The sequence below is a fragment of the Moschus berezovskii genome, chromosome 17 (assembly GCF_049115385.1).
Source record: "Moschus berezovskii isolate FMDL1 chromosome 17, NW_MosBer_1.0, whole genome shotgun sequence".
In the NCBI taxonomy this organism is placed as follows: domain Eukaryota; kingdom Metazoa; phylum Chordata; class Mammalia; order Artiodactyla; family Moschidae; genus Moschus; species Moschus berezovskii.
In genome coordinates this window covers 27,599,573-27,621,463 of record NC_142476.1, presented here as the reverse complement: position 1 = coordinate 27,621,463, position 21,891 = coordinate 27,599,573, and the positions used below count along the sequence as shown (strand labels likewise).

Below are 21,891 nucleotides of genomic sequence, written 5' to 3'. Positions count from 1 at the left end.
AAATAATTTTTAACAAGTGCATTTAATGCCATAAATTTCCTTCAATTTACCTGCATTACTCAAGTATTTTTTATTTTTTAGACTTGATTTTATAATATTATCTGTTTTATTAACTTCATCTGTAAAAATATTATTGGAATATAATTGCTTTTCAATGTTATGTTAGTTTCTGTTGTACAACAAAATGAATCAACCATATGTATACACGTATCCCTTCCCTCCTGAGCCTCGCTCCCACCCCCCAAGTCAGGTTAATTTAAAGCAGTAGTTCTCCAGGTGCTGCATTAGCCAAGTTTTATCATGTATTTTTCTTTGCTGCTGTTGTTGTGCTCAGTCGCTCAGCTGCATCTGACTCTTTGCGACCTTATGGACGGTAGCCCACCAGGCTCAATTGTCCATGGGATTTTCCAGGCAAGAATACTGGAGTGGGTTGCCATTTTCTCCTCCAGGGGATCTTCCCAACCTAGGGATTGAACCCACATCTCCTCTGTCTCCTGCATTGCAGGCAGACTCTTTACCACTGAGCCACCAGGAAAGCCCATTTTCTTTGTTATTCTTCCCTAAATGGTATGTAAATTTTATTTAAGTCATAAGTTATTCAGGAATGTGTTTTTAAGTATTCAAACATATGAGAATTTCTAATTTAACTAAATTCTGATCAGAGAATGGGATCTATAGTAATTCATTAAAATATCTAGCCTGGTCAAATTTTTTAAATGTTTTACGTGTGTTTGAGAAGAGTGTGAATTCTCTATTTGTTAGGTGGAGGGTTTTTATATACGTAGGCATATAATATTATTTTCCAAAGAAGACATACAGATGACCTACGAGCACATAAAAAGATGTTCAATATTGCTAATGCAAATAAAAAATGAGAGAGAAGTGCCAATGAAAACTACAATGAGGTATCACCGAGCACTGGTCAAAATGGCCATCATCAAAAATTTTACAAATAATAAATGCTGGAGAGGGTATGGAGAGAAGTGAACCCTCATATACTGTTAGTGGGAATGTTAAATAGGTAGAGCTACTATGGAAAACAGTATGGAGGTTCTTTAAAAAACTAAAAGTATACTTATTATATGATCCACTCTTGGGCATATAGCCAGAAAAGATAAAAACTCTAATTCAGAAAGACATGCATCCCAATGTTCATAGCACCATTTACAATAGCCAAGACACAGAAGCAACCTCAAAATCTGTATCAACAGATGAATGGATAAAGAATATGGTGTACATATACAAAAGAATAGTACTCAGCCATAAAAAGAATGCAGTATTACCATTTGCAGAAACATGGATTTACCTAGAGATTATCACACTAAGTAAAATAAGTCATACAAAGAAAGATAAATATATGATATCACTTATACGTGAAATCTTAAAAAATGATACAAATGAACTTATTTACAAAACAGAAATAGACTCACAGACAGAAAACAAACTTACGGTTACCAAAGGAGAAAGGGAAGGAGAAGTAAAGTAAGAGTTTGGGATTAACAGATACACACTACTATATATAAAATAGATATACAACAAGGTCCTTAATGTAGAGCATTCAAAATCTTGTAACAATCTATAATAGAAAAAAATCTGAAAAAAAAAGATAAGACAATCATTTTGTTGTACACCTGAAACTAACACAACATTGTAAATCCACTATACTTTAATTTAAAAAATATTGTTTAAATCTCTGTTCCCTGAAGATGATCCATTCCCACTGGAAAAGAAGTCCATATTGGAAAGTAACCTTAAACTGACTTTACAATAAATATATTCAAAGAAATTTTTTTAAAAAGTCTAAAAAAAAAACCCCAAAGCTTAAGAGACAAACACAGAAGATGTGAATTAAGTAAAGATGAATATGAAAAATAACTAAACAGAGAAACAAACATTTGATAAAAAAAAAAATTCAATGAGATAAACTCTAAACTCATCACAGGGAATGAATTTTTTTAGTTTTGTTAGAGCTTTAATTGACAAAAGCATAAGACATTTAAAGTGTACATTGTGATGGTCTAATATAAACACACATTGTAAAAGGATTACGCTCATCCAGTTAATTAAGAAAGAATTACTGAATTGGAAGATTAAGGAATTCATGCAGAATACAAACCTATTTTGAGCTGTATTGGGGTAGTTTAAAATTGCAGCCACAAATTCTTTGACATGCCTTCTATTAAGAGGTGTACACCCTGGGGGGATTCATGTCAATGTATAGCAAAACAAACCACTATAATATTGTAAAATAATTAGCCTCCAATAAAAATTAGAAATTAAAAAAAAAAAAAAAGAGGTGGGTCTGCTGCTGCTGCTGAGTCGCTTCAGTCATGTTCGACTTTGTGTGACCTCATAGACGGCAGCCCACCAAGCTTGCCCGTCCCTGGGATTGTCCAGGCAAGAACAGTGGAGTGGGTTGCCGTGGGTCTAGCCCCTGCATTCCTCCCGTCTGGGCAGGTTTATTGTGAGTTTAGTGGCTTATTCATTGTCTGAAACCCCACGGACTGTAGCCTGCCAGGCTCCTCTGACCATGGGGATTCTCCAGGCAAGAATACTGGAGTGGGTTGCCATGCTCTCCTCCAGGGGATCTTCCCAACCCAGGGATCGAACCCGCATCTCCTGCATTGCAGGCAGATTCTTTACCATCTGAGTCACCTGGGAAGCCCAAGTAAGGTCAAAGGGATACTATATGATTTCTGAGCCTAGATAATGAAAGTCTATATAGCTTTTGCCTCATTTTCTGGAACAGTCACTATTGGAGCTCTGAGTTGCCATTAATAGTATGATTTCCATGAGAAAATTCAATTGTGAGGAAATTCAAATCTCACAGAGAAGTCATGTGTAAGCATCCCAGCCTATAGTTCCAGTAGAGTTCTGCCTTGCTCACTGTAGCCTAGATACATGAACCACAAAAATTCAGCAATTCAAATGATCACCAGCTGGTCACGTCTTCTCATCTGATACCCTGAACATCATGAAGCAAAGTCTAGCTATCCCTGAAGTACCTTTCCAAATTCCTATCATACAGAATCTTGGAGATTAATAAGGTGGTTATTGTTTTATGCCACCATGTTTTGGAAAGGTTTCATAGCAACACAGAATACATGAAGCATGCATCTAATCAGTAGTTTTAGGAAGAGAATAAACAGTATGGTGGAAGTCATATATGGAGAGATACTATACACTGAGAATTTTCTAACGTTCTTGAAATAAAAGTAGATGGTAAAGAATCTGCCTATAATGCAGGAGACCTGGGTTCAATCCCTGGGTCAGGAAGATCCCCTGGAAAAGGGAATGACAACCTACTCTAGTATTCTTGCCTGAAGAATCCCACGGACAGAGGAACCTGGAGGGCTATGGTCCATGGGGTTGCAAAGAGTTGGACATGGCTAAGCATGCACACACTTCAGTGTAGCCTCCAGGTAAATCTGGAAACCCTTTTGTCCAGAACTAGGTATCTCAGGACTCCTGACCCTCAGGGATATTGGAGAAGATAGCAGTCTGTCTGTTAGGCAGGAAAGCAAGCACACTGGGTGCCCTGATTTCTCTTCTTCCTTTCACCACTGCAGACAAGCCGGGGCTTGCTTTGTTCATTTTTTTAAAAACTCTAGGTCAGGGTGGAAACCATTTGGAAGGTTTTCCCAAATCCCAGTTTCACAGTGAGCCTGACTAAGGTGGTATACCCTATACAGGATGCTGTTGATCCATACTCTTATGAACTTGCTCAGTCGTGTCCGACTCTTTGCGATCCCATGGAGTGTAGCCTACCAGGCTCCTCCATCCAAGGAATTTGGGTTGCCATTTCCTTCTCCACAACTCTGAGGAATTCAAACTCCCAGTCAACTTCTTCTTGCTTCCAGACCTAAAAGACCATCAGGGCCACAGTTCTAGGTTCACTAGACTAGTGCTGCTGCTTTTTCACTTCTGACCTAGAGATGATTCTCTTGTGACTGAACCCAGAGACATTTTTTAATTTAAAAAAGAAAATGTTTTTGTAATTGGAGTTCTTGGAGAAGATGTGGACATTCAAAGCATCGCTCACAATACCATTTTGACTATTTTCCTCTGCTGTTCTGGATGTGAGGAATTCTGTGGTCTTGCTACCTTCTTTGGCTTTACTCAGTAATGGGGATTGAAGTTTCTTTCCTCTGTTCTCAAATGCCAAGTATCTTCAGTTACATCTACATGTTGATGACTCCCAGATTTACAACTCCAGTCAGAGTTCTCTTAAGTTCTCCAGATCACAAGATCTCTCAACTCCAGACCACTCCAGTTCAACGTGTCCACAAAAATTCATTATCTTCACATCCACACAGCACTCCAAACTATTTCTTCTGATTTCTATTTTCATCTAGTTTCTCAAGCAGAAACCTGGAGTCTTCTGGATTTCTTCCTCTCCAGGACTCACATCCAAGAAGTGACCAAGTCCTGTCATTATGTTTCCATTTATGGATTATTTATAGCCAAGTGTTTACTATGCGTCACTAGAACCATAACAGCATAATGAATTAAAGAGGAGGTTAAGGTACTAAAATTAAAAAAAAATTAAAGTGTCATTGGATTCAAAGTAAAAATAGCTTAGGTAAAGGAAACATGATTAGTCTTACCCAAAAGAACAGAAAGCTTAAAAGAATGAAAAACTTACAAGAGTGTCAGATTTCATTAGATGGTTCCAAGTGATCTTAAAACCACCTGAGGGGAAAAAGAGGATTTTCAGCAGAGTGTCTAGTAGTTTTAATGTTTGGACGGCACTACTCTGTACTAATATGGTGTTTTCACCATTACATGCGTAAGAGGTAAAGAAGGGCAATACTCCACATTGTACCCGCAGGCCAAATTCAAACAATATATTTTGTTTTAGGGAATATCAACTTTTTAAATGGCAATATAAAGTTTCTCATGGTCTGCACCAGCCTCAAAAAGGATCATTAAATGGAAAACATCTTGAACTTGTCAGATAGCAAGGATCAGAGATGGCCCATTCAGCAGATAGAGATCACTGGGTCTGAAAGTATATTTCAGAGGTCGCCAAGTTCCTTTCTTGTTTTTAGTTTGGGCTGGGGATCTAGTCATTTCTTAGAGTAACACGGAAAGTAGATTCTAATAGGTAAGTGTCTAACAACTATTACTTCTACCAGGTAGTGCAGTTCTCTGCTCATCCATCTCTTCTTTCGCGTCCTCTAGACTTTATATAAGTTTCCTTTTCTCTTTCCGTGCTCTTGCTTCTTTCTCAATTCAGTTTTCCTCCCTATCTTTCTCTTTCTCACTAGGAAAAAAAAAAAGCAAAGCAAATGGTGAGTTTCCTGACTGGTCACATTCCAGAGAAATGAGGAAATGCAGGTTGTTATACAACTGGGAGGGGTCAGGTGTGACCTAAAGTTGAGGGATGAGAAGAGAATTTTAAAGATAAGAGAAGGCAAAAAGGTTCAGTAAAGGTTTAATGTTAGACTTTTATTATATAAAATGATCCTTTGTGAATCCCATCTAGGGCATTTCATCCTCCTCAGGCTGTGGTTCCCAGTAGATCCAGAATTGCCAAAGAAGGTCAGCAATGATATATTCAAAGTTGATCACCCTCATCAACTTTTGTACAAAAGTATCATTACCTGATATGAGCCTTAGGACATGTCTTTGGGAATGGCCTCTAATAAGGTTTTTTTTTTTTTAATCACCAGTATGCAAAAAGCTATTACATTTATTTTTAATCTATCTCCTATTCAGTTTCCACATTACTCTTAGGCTTCCATAACTTGGCAGATAGTCCAGACATTCTTTAAAAACAATGACAAACAATGAAACGCCTAGCAACAATAGCAACCACCACAATAAAATCTACTTCACTTTTTGGTTGGTGGGAGATCAATAAAAGCCTCCCATAAATAATTTGCCTCACAGAAATAACTGCTCTTAGTATTGTGTTTTTGGCCATTTTCTGTGCAAGTCTATGTCATAGTTAGACTATACATCTACTGTAGTATATGACTTATATAAGCTCCGTCCCTTCTTATATAAGTTCTGTTGCGTCGCTCAGTCGTGTCCGACTCTATGCGACCCCGTGGACTGTAGCCTACCAGGCTTCTCCGACCATGGGATTCTCCAGGCAAGAATACTGGAGTGGGTTACCGTTTCCTTCTCCAGGGGATCTTCCCGACCCAGGGATCGAACCCGGGTCTCCCGCATTGGAGGCAGACGCTTTAACCTCTGAGCCACCAGGGAAGCCCTATATAAGCTATATTAACCTAAATATAACTCGGACATCGAAATACAAAGTTTGCATCCTTCAGCCATATTTTAGTCTAGAATACTTTTAACTGTGGATTGCCATCACTCTTCTGGTAGCTGAATTGTAAATATTCCTTTTCCTTCTGGGAAACAGAATTTGAAAAAGTTAACTCTGCAAAACCTCATTCTGAAAGACTTTGAAGCTGACTGGAACACTTAAGAACCATCTGATTGCATGTCTGTCTGCACCTGATCTCAAGATGGACTGGTTCCAAAGACCTCTAAAAGTTTTATCACTCTGTACTACAACTGCCCCATAATTCTCTAAGCTTTAAACACTTGAGAGCAAGACTGTATTGTTCACGTTTGCACCCCAGTGACTAGCATATGACCCAACACACAGAAAATTCTCAATATGTTTTTGAGGATTGAGTGAATGAAAAAACTGAATAAATAATTAAACACTAAAATTCTAGAGGATCTATAACTCATTAAGCTTTCTCCTTAGTATTAACTACACCCATATTAATGCTCTGAGAAGTAAAGGATTGGTTTAGGTTTGTCTTTAAAGAGCAGAGAAGGATAGGAATGGATCATCAGTTGAACACTCCCTATGGACTCTAACGTCTTTACCTAAAATTCCTATTGCACTTTAATGCTACAATTTAGCTGTCCAACAAATATTTACAGAAAAAGGACTTCAACTTTGCTTTCTACAAGCTGATTACCTTCTGTAACATTTAGGCCACTGCTGCCTACATTTTGGAAATGTTGGTATTCCAAGAGTTGGCATGCCTTACAGGTTTACCACAGGGTTATTTTTCAAGAACTAAACCCTTGAACATCTTCTTGGACAAAGGGTCGGATCACTTTGGATGCCATAAAGGAAAGCTCACAGCCACTGGTTGAGAGAGAGCAAGACAATGTCAGAGTGAGCCAGAGAGCCTTCCAGAAATGTCAGTTTGAAAGAGGGCAGGGAAAGCACAAACAGGTGGCTTTGCTCCTTATAAGCCTCCTTATCCTCTTCAGTTTTGACAGATCTTGAATCTCATCTCATTCAAATATAAAACTCCTAATGAACTGAGACATGCTCTGTCAGTAGATGAAAGCTGTTTTCTCTCTTGGCAGTTTATACTTGGTCATGTGATACAGCTGGTCATAGAGTTTTAAGGCAGCGTGCTGTGTACCTCTCTCTCTCCAAAAGCAATTTTACAACATTATTTTCTTAAAATCTACATTATTTAGAATGTGAAGTTGAGTAAGTGAAGCTCTGATTCACGTTATATGTGTAACAAGAGCAGTACCACCTGTTGAGTGCCTACTAAGTGCCTGACATTGCTAGGTACATTATCTAGTTGTTCAGTCACTAAGTTGTTTTCAATTCTTTTGCGACCCTATGGACTGTGGCCCACAAGGCTTCTCTGTCCATGGGATTTTCGTGGCAAGAATACCAGACTGGGTTGCCATTTCCTTCTCCAGGGATCTCCTTGACCCAGGGATCAAACCCGCATCTCCTGCATTGTAGGCAGATTCTTTACCACTGAGCCACCACGAACTTAGATAACATGCCTGCCTCTAGAAATATAACTTAAATTTATTATAAATATCTCATTTACTTTGAAATTGCATATAACCCTCTCCTTAGGAAACATGCATTAAATTTATTTAGCCCTATCCTATTACAGGAGAAAAAAATAACAATAATAATGCCAGAATTTATAAACATCTTTCCAGTGAGCAAAACAAAGACCACTGAGGTTTCTGTTCTACACTCTAACTCAATTTTCTTTCTGAATTTTTAAATCTAATTTTTCTATCCTATTTCCAACCTAGCTGACTGCCTGTCTTCTTTCTTGCCATCTTCCCCAGAAGTATGCTTTTCTTTTGCCACACAATTAACTGGTTCCCTATCCCCAAAGTAAAAAATATAAAAGTTAAATAAAAGTAATTTGGACACTGAAGACCTTTTTCCTACATTGAAGTATGAGGCTTTGCTGTTAGATAATTGATGAGTTATCCATAATCTTATAAGTGTGCTCTTTACTGGCTGCCTAAGTAAATTACATTTAATAGTTTCAATTTCTCAGACAGGCTGAAGGCCCAGAAAATTTCTTCTCTTATTGCTTAGTAATGCTTCTCTTATTGCTTAGACTTCGGTATTCCATAGAAAGGTGGTCAGGAATTTTAAGCATTTATATGAAAAGCCAGGGTCCAAATTTCAAAATTTTCCCAAGATTGATTGATTCTACAAACATTTATGAGCATCCTTGTATCAGGCAACCTGCTGAGGGAGTGATAAACAGCATCAAGCAAAAAACAGGTAGTGTCTGCACTTACAGAGTTTATAGCCAACTGGAGGCAACAGACATTGAATAAAGAATTACAAACGTGACAAAAGCCATGAAGAAGACGGGCAGGGAGCTATGGGAGTATGTAGTAGGTGTAGCTAACCTAGCTTGATGGGGTGTGGGGCAGAGAAGACTTTTCCAAAGATGTTCCAGTTTAGACTTGAAGCATAAGAAGGGAGAAAAGTTATATAAATAAGGAAACAGCTGGTGTAAAGGCTCTGAGTATAAAAGAATACCACTTATTTAAGGACCTAAAGGAAGGTCACTGTGGCTAAAGTCTGACTCAGGAAATGTTAGAGAAAAGGCAGGCAAGGATCAGATCATGTAGGTCATCCTAAGGACTGGGGACTTTATTCTAAGAGCGATGGAAAGCCAATGGAAAATTCAAGCCAAGAATTTAAAATAAAAACTTTAAAGATTAATATGGCGAAAATATAGAGTATAAGAACATATTAATTCACTAATCTCCTCTGGGACATGCTCTCATATCTTGTAATCCAATGATATTAAGAATTTTTATACATGTGAGATAAACTATCTAGGTTTATAACATGTAGAATTTTTCTGTGAATAGAAAAGATCCTAGGATAGTTAAGCAAAGCAGAACAGTACTTGGGTACCTATCCACAGTAAGCCTTGAAGTAACAAATGCATATCGTGAGCTGCTTTGCTTTTCATCTATATCACATTTTAACTTCAACTGAAAATGGAAGCGGTAAAATAATAAAGATAGGGAAAGGAGAACTGTGTGCATGCATGTAGAGCGTGTGTGCACACATGTGGTTTCCTATGGTTTTGAAGAAGAGCAGATTTATGACAGTATCAGTTTCACATTCTCTGTGCTCAAAAATAGTTGTCTATGCTCCAGATATAAGGAAAGAGGTAACTATAAAATAGTGAAAAAATTGTTTTCCTTTTATTTGGGTGTTTTAAGAAAAAAAAAGGCAGCTTCTGGGTAATACAACATATTTTGACATGAAATACATTGATTTTAGACTAGGGACCCCATGCTGGTTTCCATAGTACTGTTCTTGGAGTAGTAAAGAAATCCATGAACACAAACGCCTTTGGACAACATAAAGTATAAGAGGCCAAGGTTTTATTTTTCTTTTTTAACAGTCTTCAGTCTTCCCTATGGTCATTTCTTCCTGTCTTCTCCAGATGATCTACATCCATTAAAACAGCAGATAGGATTTTAAGGTGTAGTTCTTTACCAGAAGTGTTTTCTTACTGGGAGTTAAGAGAAACTCTTGAAGATTAATAAGGTTTCCTTTGGGAATTATTAGGAGAGTGGAGACGGAGAGAGAGCAAGCTCTAACTACCATTGTCCTCTCACTGTCTCCCAAACCAGAAGTTTCTTCTCTTAAATCTTGAACTGCAATGCTTCCTGACTGTTCTGGAGGTTCAGTGACTCCTTAGAAATGAATGAATAAATTCACAGTGTTTGAGAAATAAATGAACTGTTTGAGAAAGGCTGCCAGTGAATTTAATCAACTTGTATCCGACTCACTATTTGAAGAGAAAGGATTACTCACTTGATTGAATCACTTAGTTCCATGTCTGAGGTGTGGTACTGGAGAGAACACGGGCCAGCTTCCTTGAGTACTGCAACTGATAAATCATTCTCATCAAAACAAACACATTTATGAAGTACCTATTGTACACAAGATTTGTAAACAATCAGAATATGTAGGTTAATTATCAAAACAAATTAGTACTTGTTAAGGGTTCATGGAACAGGTGAGATGTGTATTATTAATAAAAGGGAGGAAGTTTGCCATATATTAATTATCAGGTTACCAAAGCTGTGAGTAAATTCAATAGCAATGTTAAGAGTAGCTTCTTAGCAAATACGTGGTGTCTGGTTGAAAACTGGCCACTCTATTTACTTGGGCAGGAGTGTGGTCATATTAAGCTGTTTTTAGTGATAAAAGGTTTGTTTTTTTTTAAAGTTTCAACCCTCTGGAATCTGACTCACAATGTCCTGATACTGTATTCTTTTCTGTAATCAGAGTTGAGGACAAAGAAATCTATCTTCTAGCCCTGAATGAGAATAAATTTGGGTGTGTGGTCAGATTTATGATCTATTTATTATAAACAAAGACTGGATCACCTATATTTTAAAAAATAATTTCAAGGTGCAGTAGTTCTATATGACTAGTTTTAGCTTGATAAAAGAGCAACAGGTCAAAAAAATGAACATTCATCAAATGCCAGTGTTGTATGTCAGGCACTCATATATTCATGAAAGTAAAAAGTGAAAGTCACTCAGTTGTGTTCAACTCTTTGTGACCCCATGGACTATACAGTCCATGGAATTCTCCAGGCCAGAATACCGGAGTGGGCGGCTGTTCCTTTCACCAGAGGGTCTTCCCAAACCAGGGATTGAACCCAGGTCTCCCACATTGCAGGCGGATTCTTTACCAGCTGCTGCTGCTGCTGCTAAGTCGCTTCAGTCGTGTCCGACTCTGTGCGACCCCAGGTGAGCCACCATATATGCATACAGTTATCATTAAAGTTCACAGAAAGCTGTGCTAGGTAATGTTTCCTTTAATCAAGGAAAAAAATGAAGTTCAGAGACTGAGATGGCAGACTTGGGATGCACTCAGATATGCTAGCTTATGCTTTTTCCATAAAATCACTTAGACATAAAGTGAAAAACTTAAGATCAGGTAGGATGAAACAAAATGAAACAGCTTGTCTTCTATAATTTGTTTTAGTTTTGATGTAACCTTTTCCGGCAGGGGGAACAAGGTGAATAATACTGCAGGAAGATGCTTGTATTCTACAAACCTGTTGATGGGGGCTAGTAGAAAGAGATGAAATTGGAAAATGCACATTAAGCAATATATAAACTTGGATCATAATTTTTCTGAATCCTATTGACTTTAAAGTTACTTTCAAGATGGGTATCAATGATCCATAATCTGTAAAATGTAAATGTTACTATTCTATCTGGTTTGTAGAGACACTAAAGCTACTGAAGAGTCTTGAAAAATTCTTAGGAAAGCTGCTATAAAATACAAAGATGGCCTATATGTCTGAACTTCATCAGCACACTTAAAGCACTTTCTTCTTACCTTAACTGCCGCACTCTTAATATTGCATCCAAATCACACCTCTATTCTCTGGTATCTCTACCAAAAGGTGGGTTCCTCCCAGACAGGGAACATGTCTCTTCCACAGTGGTATCCATAGTAACCTGGACAGTGTCTGAAATATAATAAATGCTCAGTAATGTTTATTAAGGAGAAGGCAGTGGCACCCCACTCCAGTACTCTTGCCTGGAAAATACCATGGGCGGAGGAGCCTGGAAGGCTGCAGTCCATGGGGTCGCTAAGAGTCGGACACGACTGAGCGAGTTCACTTTCACTTTTTACTTTAATGCATTGGAGAAGGAAATCGCAACCCACTCCAGTGTTCTTGCCTGGAGAATCCCAGGGACAGGGGAGCCTGGTGGGCTGCCGTCTATGGGGTCGCACAGAGTCGGACACGACTGAAGTGACTTAGCAAGCAAGGAAGCAAGCAATGTTTATTAAACAAACAACAAAAAGATTCATTTTTCCGATCTCAGTTTTCAAAACGAGAAGACACTATTTTTCTAGATCGCTTGTTAGGTATCATATGTGTCCATATACTGTTGACTGGACATAGGGGCCATAGACATAAAAGGTGTTATTATAATTACTAAGGCGGTGGTTATTCTACATAATAAAAAGTTTTTATTCTGGCTAAGATCTTTTAAAAAATCTAACTAATAAATTTCAGAAAGGAAATCTATGGTATTTTAAGTACTGTGTGCCTACGTGCTCAGTCGCTTCAGACTCTGCGACCCTATGGACTGTAGCCCGCCAGGCTCCTGTGTCCATGGTATTCTCCGGGCAAGAATACTAGAGTGGGTTGCTATTCCCTCCTCCAGGAGATCTTCCTGACCCAGGGATCGAAGCCATGTCTCTCACGTCTCCTGCATTGGCAGGCAGACTCTTCACCAATGAGCCACTGAGGAAACCCGTTTTCGGTACTATATAGCAGTAACCTCCATCCTTGGGCTCGCAAGTTGAAGAAAAGTCGGATTCTAAACCAGAGACGAGAACAATCTTTCACTAGGTGTCTCCCTTTCCCATGAGTGGGCGGCCTCTCGGTGGGAGGAGGGACGATAGGGGGCATTGTACAGCTGCAATCAAACCGCGTGTCACGCCACATCACAGTAGACGCTTGCAGCACAAGGGGGGCATAGTTCAGTTTCTATTTCGTTAATGATAATCTGGCCTTGGGATTTAATTTCAGGCAGCTTGCACTTTCATTTCCTCCAAATTTACACATAGACATTGGTCCAGTCGTTAAATAGGTGTGGTCTCGGAAGGATTTTGACAGTGCCTCTTCACCCAGCATGAAAGAATCAGGTATCCCTAGTCAAAAGAAAATAGCCCCTTAAAATCCTGATTTTAACCATAAAATGAGGCCGGCATTCCTGGAGGGGTTTATCCGTCACACATCCTAAAGTACTTTGGGACAGCTCCATAATACCAATGGAAAATATAATTTGTAAAATGCTAAATAATTCTTTCAAATCACTAGGATAACGACTTCTCCAGCTCCTTCTCACACTCCATATTATGAAGAACCCATTCGTTACTGTGCTTTTGTTTTTCTTTTTTCCCTCAAACCTGAGATAAAATACACATAATAACCATTCAAAAAGATTGGGTCTAAGAATGAAGATTCATTTCCTAGAAACCTTTCATTGGAACTTCGCGCAAGTATGTGTTTTTCTTGACACTATCTTACCCAATGCGTTCTTCTCCAACCCAAAATATACATAATGACGAGTTCTAAAACACTGCAGACACACGAGAGAAGAAAGCAATTTGAAGAGAGAGGAAATGGGACGTCTGCTTTGGATAAGCAAGGGGGACTCCCACTGGGGGGAGGGGTGCCTCTCTGAGGGATGGCGGCCCTGAACTTCGCAGCCTGTCCCCTTCCCTAAGGGCTGGAAAAACCACTTGTCAGCCTTCCAAGATGAGTTCCCACCCCACGCCGGCCTCCTCGTGGCAGGAGATGGCTCGTGAAGGCCGCGCGGGGAACTCCCGAGGAGGCTCCGTCGCCGAGTGCGATTGTGGGGTGGGGTCTGGGGGATTTCTGTGAGGGGCCGACGCGCTGGGGAAAGTCGGATGTCCCAGTCGGCAGAAGAGGGATCCCGGCAGTCGTGTGCCGTTCTCCTCCCTCGGGGACCCCGTCCTGGCGGGACCCCGCCTCCCAGAGCCCTCCCGGTGATGGGGAAACCCCTGGCCCGCCTCGCAGCCTAGCGCCGCCGCCTCGCCTAGTCGCCTCCAGCCCGCCGCCCACCAGCCTTCAGGCCCGGCACCTTCTTCGTAGGCCCGGCCCTCCCCGCGTCCGTCACGGAGAGGAGAACTATGGAGGCGGTTCCCGCCCGCAGGCGGGTGGAAAAGCCCATGGTGAATGCCTCGGGGTCTCCCCCATCGCTGCGGGAAAGGGAAAGGGAGGAGAAAATGAACCTCACTGCCCAGGAAAACTACCCGGATTCCCAACCTGGGGGAGGCCTTGAAGATGGAAGGGAAGCCGAGGGGAAACCCTTGGCACTTTTCGGGGAATCCACTAAGCCAAGGGAGGGTCATTCAGCCTGCACACATTGGTTACTATGACAATACAGCTACAGCCTCCAGTTGCCTCGGCAGCTGCTTATCCAATCCGATTGGTTTCTTTTCTCTCCATCGCTGGGCTCCACCCTAACCCCCGCAACAGTGTCCCTGCGTGCAGAGGGAGGGGCCCCAGAAAAGAGGAGGGGGTTCTTAGCGTCACTCTAGGGCGCGAGGGCGGACCAGAGACGAGGGACCGGGGGCCGGAACTGTAAGAGGAAGAGGCGGCGTTTCCGGTCGGGAAGAGTGGAGGAGAGGAAAAAAGGAAGAGCGAAATCGGACGGAGTGAAAAGACGGGGGAAGACTTTGAGTGTAACTCCCGATTGATTTGGGCTCGATGTTCCTGGTGAGGCTGGGGTTGCCCCCTCGCGCGGGAGGAGAGGGGTGGGTTGGCCGGAAGCCGCCAAGCGCCTCCAGTGGACTACTCAGCAGCCGCAAAGGCGCCGCACGGCTCACTGATCCCAAGAGGGAGCGCTACCGAGAGGCGGAAGTCACCCGGAGGGACCGGCGCCGCTGAAATCTCGCGAGAGCCCCCCCACTTCCTTCCTCTGCTGTCCCTCTTTCCCCCGCCCCCATCCCTTCTCCCTTTCCCTCCCCCCTTCCCGGGTCGGAGTGTCCCTGCGCCCCAAGGGCCGGAGCAGCGGCGAGAGCAGCTTTCCCCGCTCCCTCCCCCCTCGCCTCACTCACCCCCACCCCCCCGCCGAGCGAGGAGGAGCCGGAGGAGAGGAAGATGGCGGCGGCCGCCAGCACCCGTGGTGCCGCGGGGCCGCTCCGAGGAGCCTGAGAGACGCGCAGAGGCTTCGCGGGAAGACGCGGCGGCGGAGGATGAGCCTGCAGAGCGCGCAGTATCTCCGGTGAGCGTGGGGGCCGGCCTGGTCCGGAGCGGGGGCGCGGGCCGCAGGCTGGGGCATGGAGCCGCAGACACAGCGGTGGTGCGCCCGGGGCGGCGGGGGAGTTGCCGTGCCTTCTCCGTTCCCGGCCGGGAGGCGGGGGCTGCGGGAGGCTCGGCGGGAGGGGGCGGAGCGGGCACACGCTCGGGCGCCTGTCCCCCTCGCGGGCCGGCCCGAGTCCCCGCGGAGCTGGCTGGCCTCGGTGCGGGGAGGGAGGTTAGGGAAGCGTGAGAACGTGTGTGTGTGCGCGCGCGCCCGGGGTCGCGGGCTAGCTGGCGAGTCGGGGCGGGGAGGCGCCCGGGGAGGCGGCGGCGACCCCGCATGGAGGTGGGTGTGGAGGAGTCTGATCGCGGCGGCGGGGAAGCGTGGGGTGGTTGTGCGATTGGCTGCAGTGATGCCGGGGGAGAAGGCCAGGTGTAAGTCTGCACACCTGGGGTGTGTGGGGAGGCCGCCGGAAACTGGAGTTTGTTCATCGTTCTGGGGTTGGAAGTACTGAGAAATAATGTCATCTGTAGTTAGTTGGTGGGGTGGGGTAGGGGGCATAAAGAAGGGAATGGATGAGGAAGTGAGGAAAGAGGGAGGTACTACGGCCGTGGTTGGATTCCCCAGAAGAAACTGGGTTAGAATCCGTCGGAAGATACCATTAGGAGAGTCGTGTAGATCTATTAAGAGTGGTGTAAAGAACTTGTGTGTCGAGGTAGAGTGACGCATGGGTGCATTGTGAGAGTGTGATGTGTATCAGGGGAGGGTTAAGGGGGCGATTAATACACACTGGAGAAGGAAGATGCAGATTGGAACCAAGTACATGGTGGCGAGAGCGTATTGCACCAGCTATTGTGCAGCTTGGAAGGTTCCATGGAAACAGAATAAGAACTTGAAGGTAGAGATAAACGGGGGTCAAGATCCTGATGGCACAGGAAAATGAGATTGTTAAGAGCCTAAGACTAAGTGGGGAGTTGCCACTGCTTAGAAAAGGGGAAGGGAGACCCTGAAATAAGTCTTTTTGTCTTTTAGTAGCAAAACTAAGAATGGCAAGCTTATGGTAAAATGATTTAAAAAGTGGTTTCTTACCTTGTGGAGGAGGGAACTGGATGGGGTAGTAGTCTGAAATGAGCAGAAAAGTCATTTTAGCCATTTAGTGAAGTGAAAGTATTGGTGTGTGAGTGGATCCCTGCAAGAAAAGGTTTGTAGTAAAGTGCTACATGAGGGTAGCTATTCTGCTTTTGAAAGTAGTAATCGTTTTATTAAGCAGAGTGTGTGGAGAAGGATGAGCTCTTCAAGTATGGTGGAATGCCTGAGTTTAACTGACAGCATGTATGCCCAATGACTGCATGGTAGGTAGGTGGAATTATAGGGGTATTTCAAGGTCCTTTTTCTCCTTTATTATCCCTTTGTTGTTTAACATATCTGATAAGCTTGATAAATAACAACCGTGGTGAAGATGTATGATAGATTCTGTAGAGGAAAGATATGGAAACTGTCAGGACAGTCCTTAATTTTAAGGAATTTGCAGGTTAGTATATATTAGGCAAGTAAACTATGGTAAGGATCATAAAAGATACCAAGTGTCATGAGTCCAAAGGCAGAGTATTCGAGCAATTGGGGTGAGTCAGGAAAAGCTCCCTTTGTTTATTTCCTCATTCATACACATGATTCATCAGTCATTTTGGTGATCACCTATATGGGAGGCATTGTACTGAGAGTATAAAGGTAAGACTCCACCCTCCTCTTACAGAGTTTGCAGTTTGCTAGGCTTCAAGGAGAAAACAGCACTTAGATTGGACCTTAACGATAAATAGTATTCTGAGAAGTGTGGATTGCGAAGGAGGAATCCATATGAAGGAAACTGAGCAGAGATATATAGAAAGGAGGATTGGGCTCTGGGGGAAGTATTCAGTCCAGTTAAACACAAGTATAAGGTGATGCAGCTGGAAAAACTAAACAGTTACATAGATTAAGTTTGAGCCCTTCTTTTTACAGATGAAGAGAACATAGCCCCCAAAAGTTAAAATTATTGAGGATCATATAGTTGGTGTGTGGAAGCTAAAACTCAACTATAGATCTTCTGACTCTATGCTGTGTGCAGCATGTCTGAATTCACCCATTCTTTCCACAGATATGTCTTGAGAGGTTGCTGTATTCTAGGCACTGAGGATTCAGTGGTGAATGATTAACAGTGAACATGGGAAAGTATTTTTTGATGGATGCAACAAATAAACATAGGAACAGATAAATATGTTTACCAGGTAGTGATAAGTAGTAGCAAGAAAAATAAAGACAGACAGGGATGTGCTGTTTTATATAGACAGGGTGGTCAGGGAAAGTCTGTTTGATTAGGTGCCCATAGAGAAAAATCTTGAATACTTTGACCTGTAGTGTATCATTAAAATGAGTGGACAGTGGAGACTCTGAGATGGTTTGTTTAGAAGGGAAATCACATGTTCATAGCTTTGTATCAGGACGGTGCATCTGTGTGGTGGGCCGTTAAGGACCAGAAATAAGGTGGTGTCAGTGAGACTAGAAAGGTATGATGTAAAGCAGATCGGGAGAGTGGTGGTATTTTTTTTTAAATGATGATGAATGATGTTTGAAAATCCCAGGTTTTTTTTTTTTAATATTTATTTATTTGGCTGCACTTGATCTTTGTTGCAATCTTGTTCCCTGACCAGAGTTCTAACCCAGGCTCCCTGCAGTGGGAGCTCGGAGTCTTAGCCGCTGGACCACCAAGGAAGTTCTGTGGTGGTATTTTTAATGGGAAAATCAGTTGGCTTTGAGAGGCTTCTATGTTAATGTATCTTGTGTTTTTAAAGTTAGCATGGTAAGGAAGACTTATCCTTGGGTTGTGGAATCGATAGTAGACACCTGGCAGTGAATTTAGTTTTTTAAAGAAGGGAGAAAAGAATAAGAGTGAACACATGTTTAAATAGCCTAAATTTCCCAGCTAAAGTTGAACAGGCGAAATTTAATAGGCATAGGACCTGAAGTCACAAAGTTTCCTGAAAGCCAGTCTTTTGTCAGCCTTGCTCATCTGTCTTAAGTAAATAAAAGCAAATCTTAGGGCTAATAGTTGACAGAGATGGGAAGAGGTGATAAAATAAGACTTGCACCAGCCAGAATTTCCCTCTTTCTCTTTAGATACTCACTCCATTTGAAGTGTGCTGGTAACTAGTGGTTACCAGTGGGGATGGAGTGGGATGCAGTATAGGGGTGGAAGAGTGGGAGGTATGAACTATTGGGTGGAAGAGAGACTCAAAGATGTATTGCACAACACGGAAAAGGTAGCCAGTATTTTGTAATTACTGTAAATGGGCAGTAACCTTTAAACATTGTATTAAAAATTAAAAATCAAATCTGCTGTGAGAGCCTAGAGAATGTCTTCAGGGAAGCATTATATTCACTTTCTTTCCTTTGATGAACATGGAACCATTGGTTTCTATAGACAACTTGGGGAGGATGCTGAGTGAGTGTGGTTGTGGGTATAGCAGTTATTCTTTGTGACTTTCATTTTAGGAAGAGTGTTGTTGTCTGCCTTTGTCAGTGGTGTAAGACCATAACTGGCAGTCTTTAGACTGTACAGCTACCGATCTTCCTCACGTAGATGAAAATTAGTTTTGTCTCAGCTGAGTTAATTTGTCAGAGTAAGTGAGCTGGTGTTGAAATGGTGGGGTGGTGGCAAATCAGGGAATAAGGTGGCAGTTTCGAAAGAGTGAGAAGTGAGGATATGAGGTAAGAAGCCTCACTAAGACAGAGAGAGGGAAGTCAGCATCACGGGGACTGTAGAAATAGTGTGCAGATGAAAGCAAAGATAAGCCTGTCCTCTGTACGGGTGATGTTCTGGCCAAGACAGAATGATGACTCTTTTTTGATGTTAAAAGGGGAAGGGAGTGTGTCACTTGTTAAAATAGACCAATTGGAGTCTTATCCAAATGATTAAGTTGAGAATACATTTTTATATTTTATAAAAATAAATGGTCTTAAATATGGGGTTTTTAGACTGAATGACACTGGAAATTTAATACTCAAAGAATTCAGTGTTTTCTTTTTGATTTATGACAAAATGGAAAGATTTTTAAAGACTTTGCCATCTTTGTTGAATAAAAGAAAAAAGTGTGTTGAATATAGTTCATTTGAGAAGGGTAGGTGAGGGTGGGAATAGGCCATAGAGGAGACAGTAGGTGAGGTATAATGCTTTAAAATAATAACGTTTGAAAGAATAGAAATACGGAAATTAACATGTCAAGGTTGGAAAAATGGAGCTGGGTGTAAAAGTACCAGAGAGGGAGGACATCATTGAAGTTGTTTTGGAAGATGAGAACATAGAATAATCATAGCCATAGGGAATATCAGACAGGTCAAATCTGATTGTAAAAGGTGGGCACTGGTGCTTCTGAAGGACACCTGCTATGGTTGTGGGAGGCAACTGTTCATACTCCCCTCCGTCTTCCCGTCAATAATCTCCTTTTTTTTTGTCTTTAATTTCTTTTTATGCTGAAGGTTTTCCAGTGGGATTCACTTGGAGTTGATCCCTGGTGTTAGACTACTTCACAGGAAAGGACTGCAACTTATCTGTTTTGTAGAAATTTTCTGCATAATACTTCTGTGGGTGGAGAGGTGCATTACAGTAGCATATTCTTTGTCAGAATCTTTGTTTCCAGAAGGAGTGATATACAGCAGCCACAAGGTTTTTTTTCTGAGATAGCATAAAAATGGTTGTCATTTAAATACTAATTAAAACATCCAGTATGTTGTAAGATCAACTTTGTCGCTTTAAATCTTGAGACAGAGGGAGATAAAGGGAGGGGAGGAGACTGGATAAAGTAGCAAGCAGAGTCTTTTTTCTAGCCTGGAGAGGAGAACTAGGTCATGGGATCGTTTGGGGGAAATACAAATACTAAATAGGGTGGACTCCAGATTCTAGAAGAATCTGGTAATGCAGGACTGGATATTCACTGTCGCTGGAAGGTTCAAGAAGTCCTCTAGCATGTACTGATGCTAATTCATATGGTCAAGAAGTCTTTCCCTTACCCATTCACCCACCTCCCCACTCTCATGCTGAAAATTTAAAATAGCATTCATTGGTCCCAGAAATACAGCCAAATGTGGCTGATTTACCAAACGTGGTAAAATTGTTTGAAAAAAATTACCCTCTCTTGCAGCTTGTAAGTCTATTTTTTGTTGCAGTAGTGTTAATAGCATTTTACCTACTTGGATTATTAACTGGCTAAATTATTTTAGCAGTTAATTTCTGCTTCACTTGTGGTTTCAGTTGGACTCCAAATGTATACTTCCTGTTCCATCCTGTGTTTCATTGCTTTCTAACAGCTGCTCTGTTTTACCTTCATGGTCAATGAAGCCCTTGCTGAGTTTTTGTTTTGTATTTTAAGATATGTTATATTAAGATCTGGACCCTCTAGTGTAGCAAGTTTGTCATGAGGCAGTTTTGGGATAGATGAGAGTTCAGACTTAAAAAGGGCTGTTTTTGTTGTATGGTGGAGAAATACCATTTGCAGCCCGCAACTACATCTCTAATCCTGGCTAGCCTTTCAGATTTTTGTTCCTGGTGGCATGAAAGTACCTGAAAGTTTAGGTGGGTTTGTTTAACTGATCTTTTTCAGAGAATAGACTGTTAAGCAAATGTCTTCTGGGTAGTGGATTGTTCATCTATATGTGGGTATTTTGGCAGGTGGTTATCACATATTGCCATTTAAATTTTGTAATCAAGCTGTATTTGAATTGTTGTGAATAGACTTGTCGGTAGCCTGAGACGTTACAACTTAGAAGGACTTAATCAACAGTTACAGAAAAATACCGTGGTGGCATTTTTGCCAGCATGTCACACGGTAAGGGAGAACTTGTAACCAACTCCTTTCTTGTTAACAGGTAAGCGGAGCTTCTTAGACAGCTTGTTTTCACCTTCCCTGAGGCCCAGTTTTTAAGTGTAGGTGATTATGTTAAGAAAAATGTTATGATTCTCCGGTAGACTAGGTAACAGTTTTGCTCAGGGTTTGTGCTGTAGATAATTCCTTGTTGTGGGGAGCAATTCTGTGCATCATGGGATGTTTAACAGCATCCTTGGCCTCTCCCCACTAGATGCCAAATGTGGCTGATTTACCAAATGTGGTAAAATTGTTTGAAAAAAATTACCCTCTCTTGTGGCTTATAAGTCTATTTTTTGTTGCGGTAGTGTTAATAGCATTTTGCCTACTTGGATATTAACTGGCTCAGTCTTTCTGTATTCTTCTCTTATCCGTCCATCCATCCCATCAGTAAACATTCGGTTTGGACCAAGATATATCCCAGATCTCTGGAGGATGAAATGAGAATATACTCCTAAGTAGTTTTACCAGGCCCCATAGGGGCTTCCCAGGTAGCACTAGTGGTAAGAACCCATCTGCTGATGCAGGAGATGCTAGAGAGGTGGGTTCAATCCCTGGGTCGAGAAGGACGCCTGGAGGAGGGCATGGCAACCCACTGCAGTATTCTTGCCGGGAGAATCCCATGGATTCAGGAGCGTGGTGGGCTACAGTGTATAAAGTTGAAAAGAGTCAGACACGACTGAAGCAACTTAGCACACACACAGGCACCAGGCCCACAAGTACATAATTACCAGATAGTTCATAGCTACTATGATGTACACTCAGGGGCCTTATGGGAACTTGGTGAGCTCTGTTGTTTTTAGTGCTGAGATTATGATTACCCTACCTCTTATTTTACTTCCTGGTCCGCCTCACCCCACTTGTGACAGAATGAAAGGCATAGCCCTAATCCTCTTGT

The 21,891-nt window shown here is 41.9% G+C and overlaps 2 protein-coding genes across 6 annotated transcripts in view; one reads left to right on the top strand and one right to left on the bottom strand.

The window, feature by feature from the left end:
- The window catches only part of NMNAT2 (nicotinamide nucleotide adenylyltransferase 2), a 231,966-nt gene extending 216,912 nt beyond the window's left edge, over positions 1-15,054 (bottom strand). For both annotated transcript variants that reach the window (XM_088845279.1, XM_055419126.2), the window contains exons 1-3: positions 14,915-15,054; positions 11,651-11,783; positions 10,106-10,175 (exon numbers count right to left, since the gene is read on the bottom strand). In XM_088845279.1, coding sequence (XP_088701405.1) covers positions 10,106-10,128 — 23 coding nt within the window. In that variant the 5' untranslated portion in view covers positions 10,129-10,175; positions 11,651-11,783; positions 14,915-15,054. The remainder of the gene's footprint in view (positions 1-10,105; positions 10,176-11,650; positions 11,784-14,914) is intronic.
- SMG7 (SMG7 nonsense mediated mRNA decay factor) overlaps positions 14,860-21,891 on the top strand; it is an 85,507-nt gene continuing 78,475 nt past the window's right edge. For all 4 annotated transcript variants that reach the window (XM_055419121.2, XM_055419122.2, XM_055419123.2 and 1 more), the window contains exon 1: positions 14,860-15,081. In XM_055419121.2, coding sequence (XP_055275096.1) covers positions 15,053-15,081 — 29 coding nt within the window. In that variant the 5' untranslated portion in view covers positions 14,860-15,052. The remainder of the gene's footprint in view (positions 15,082-21,891) is intronic.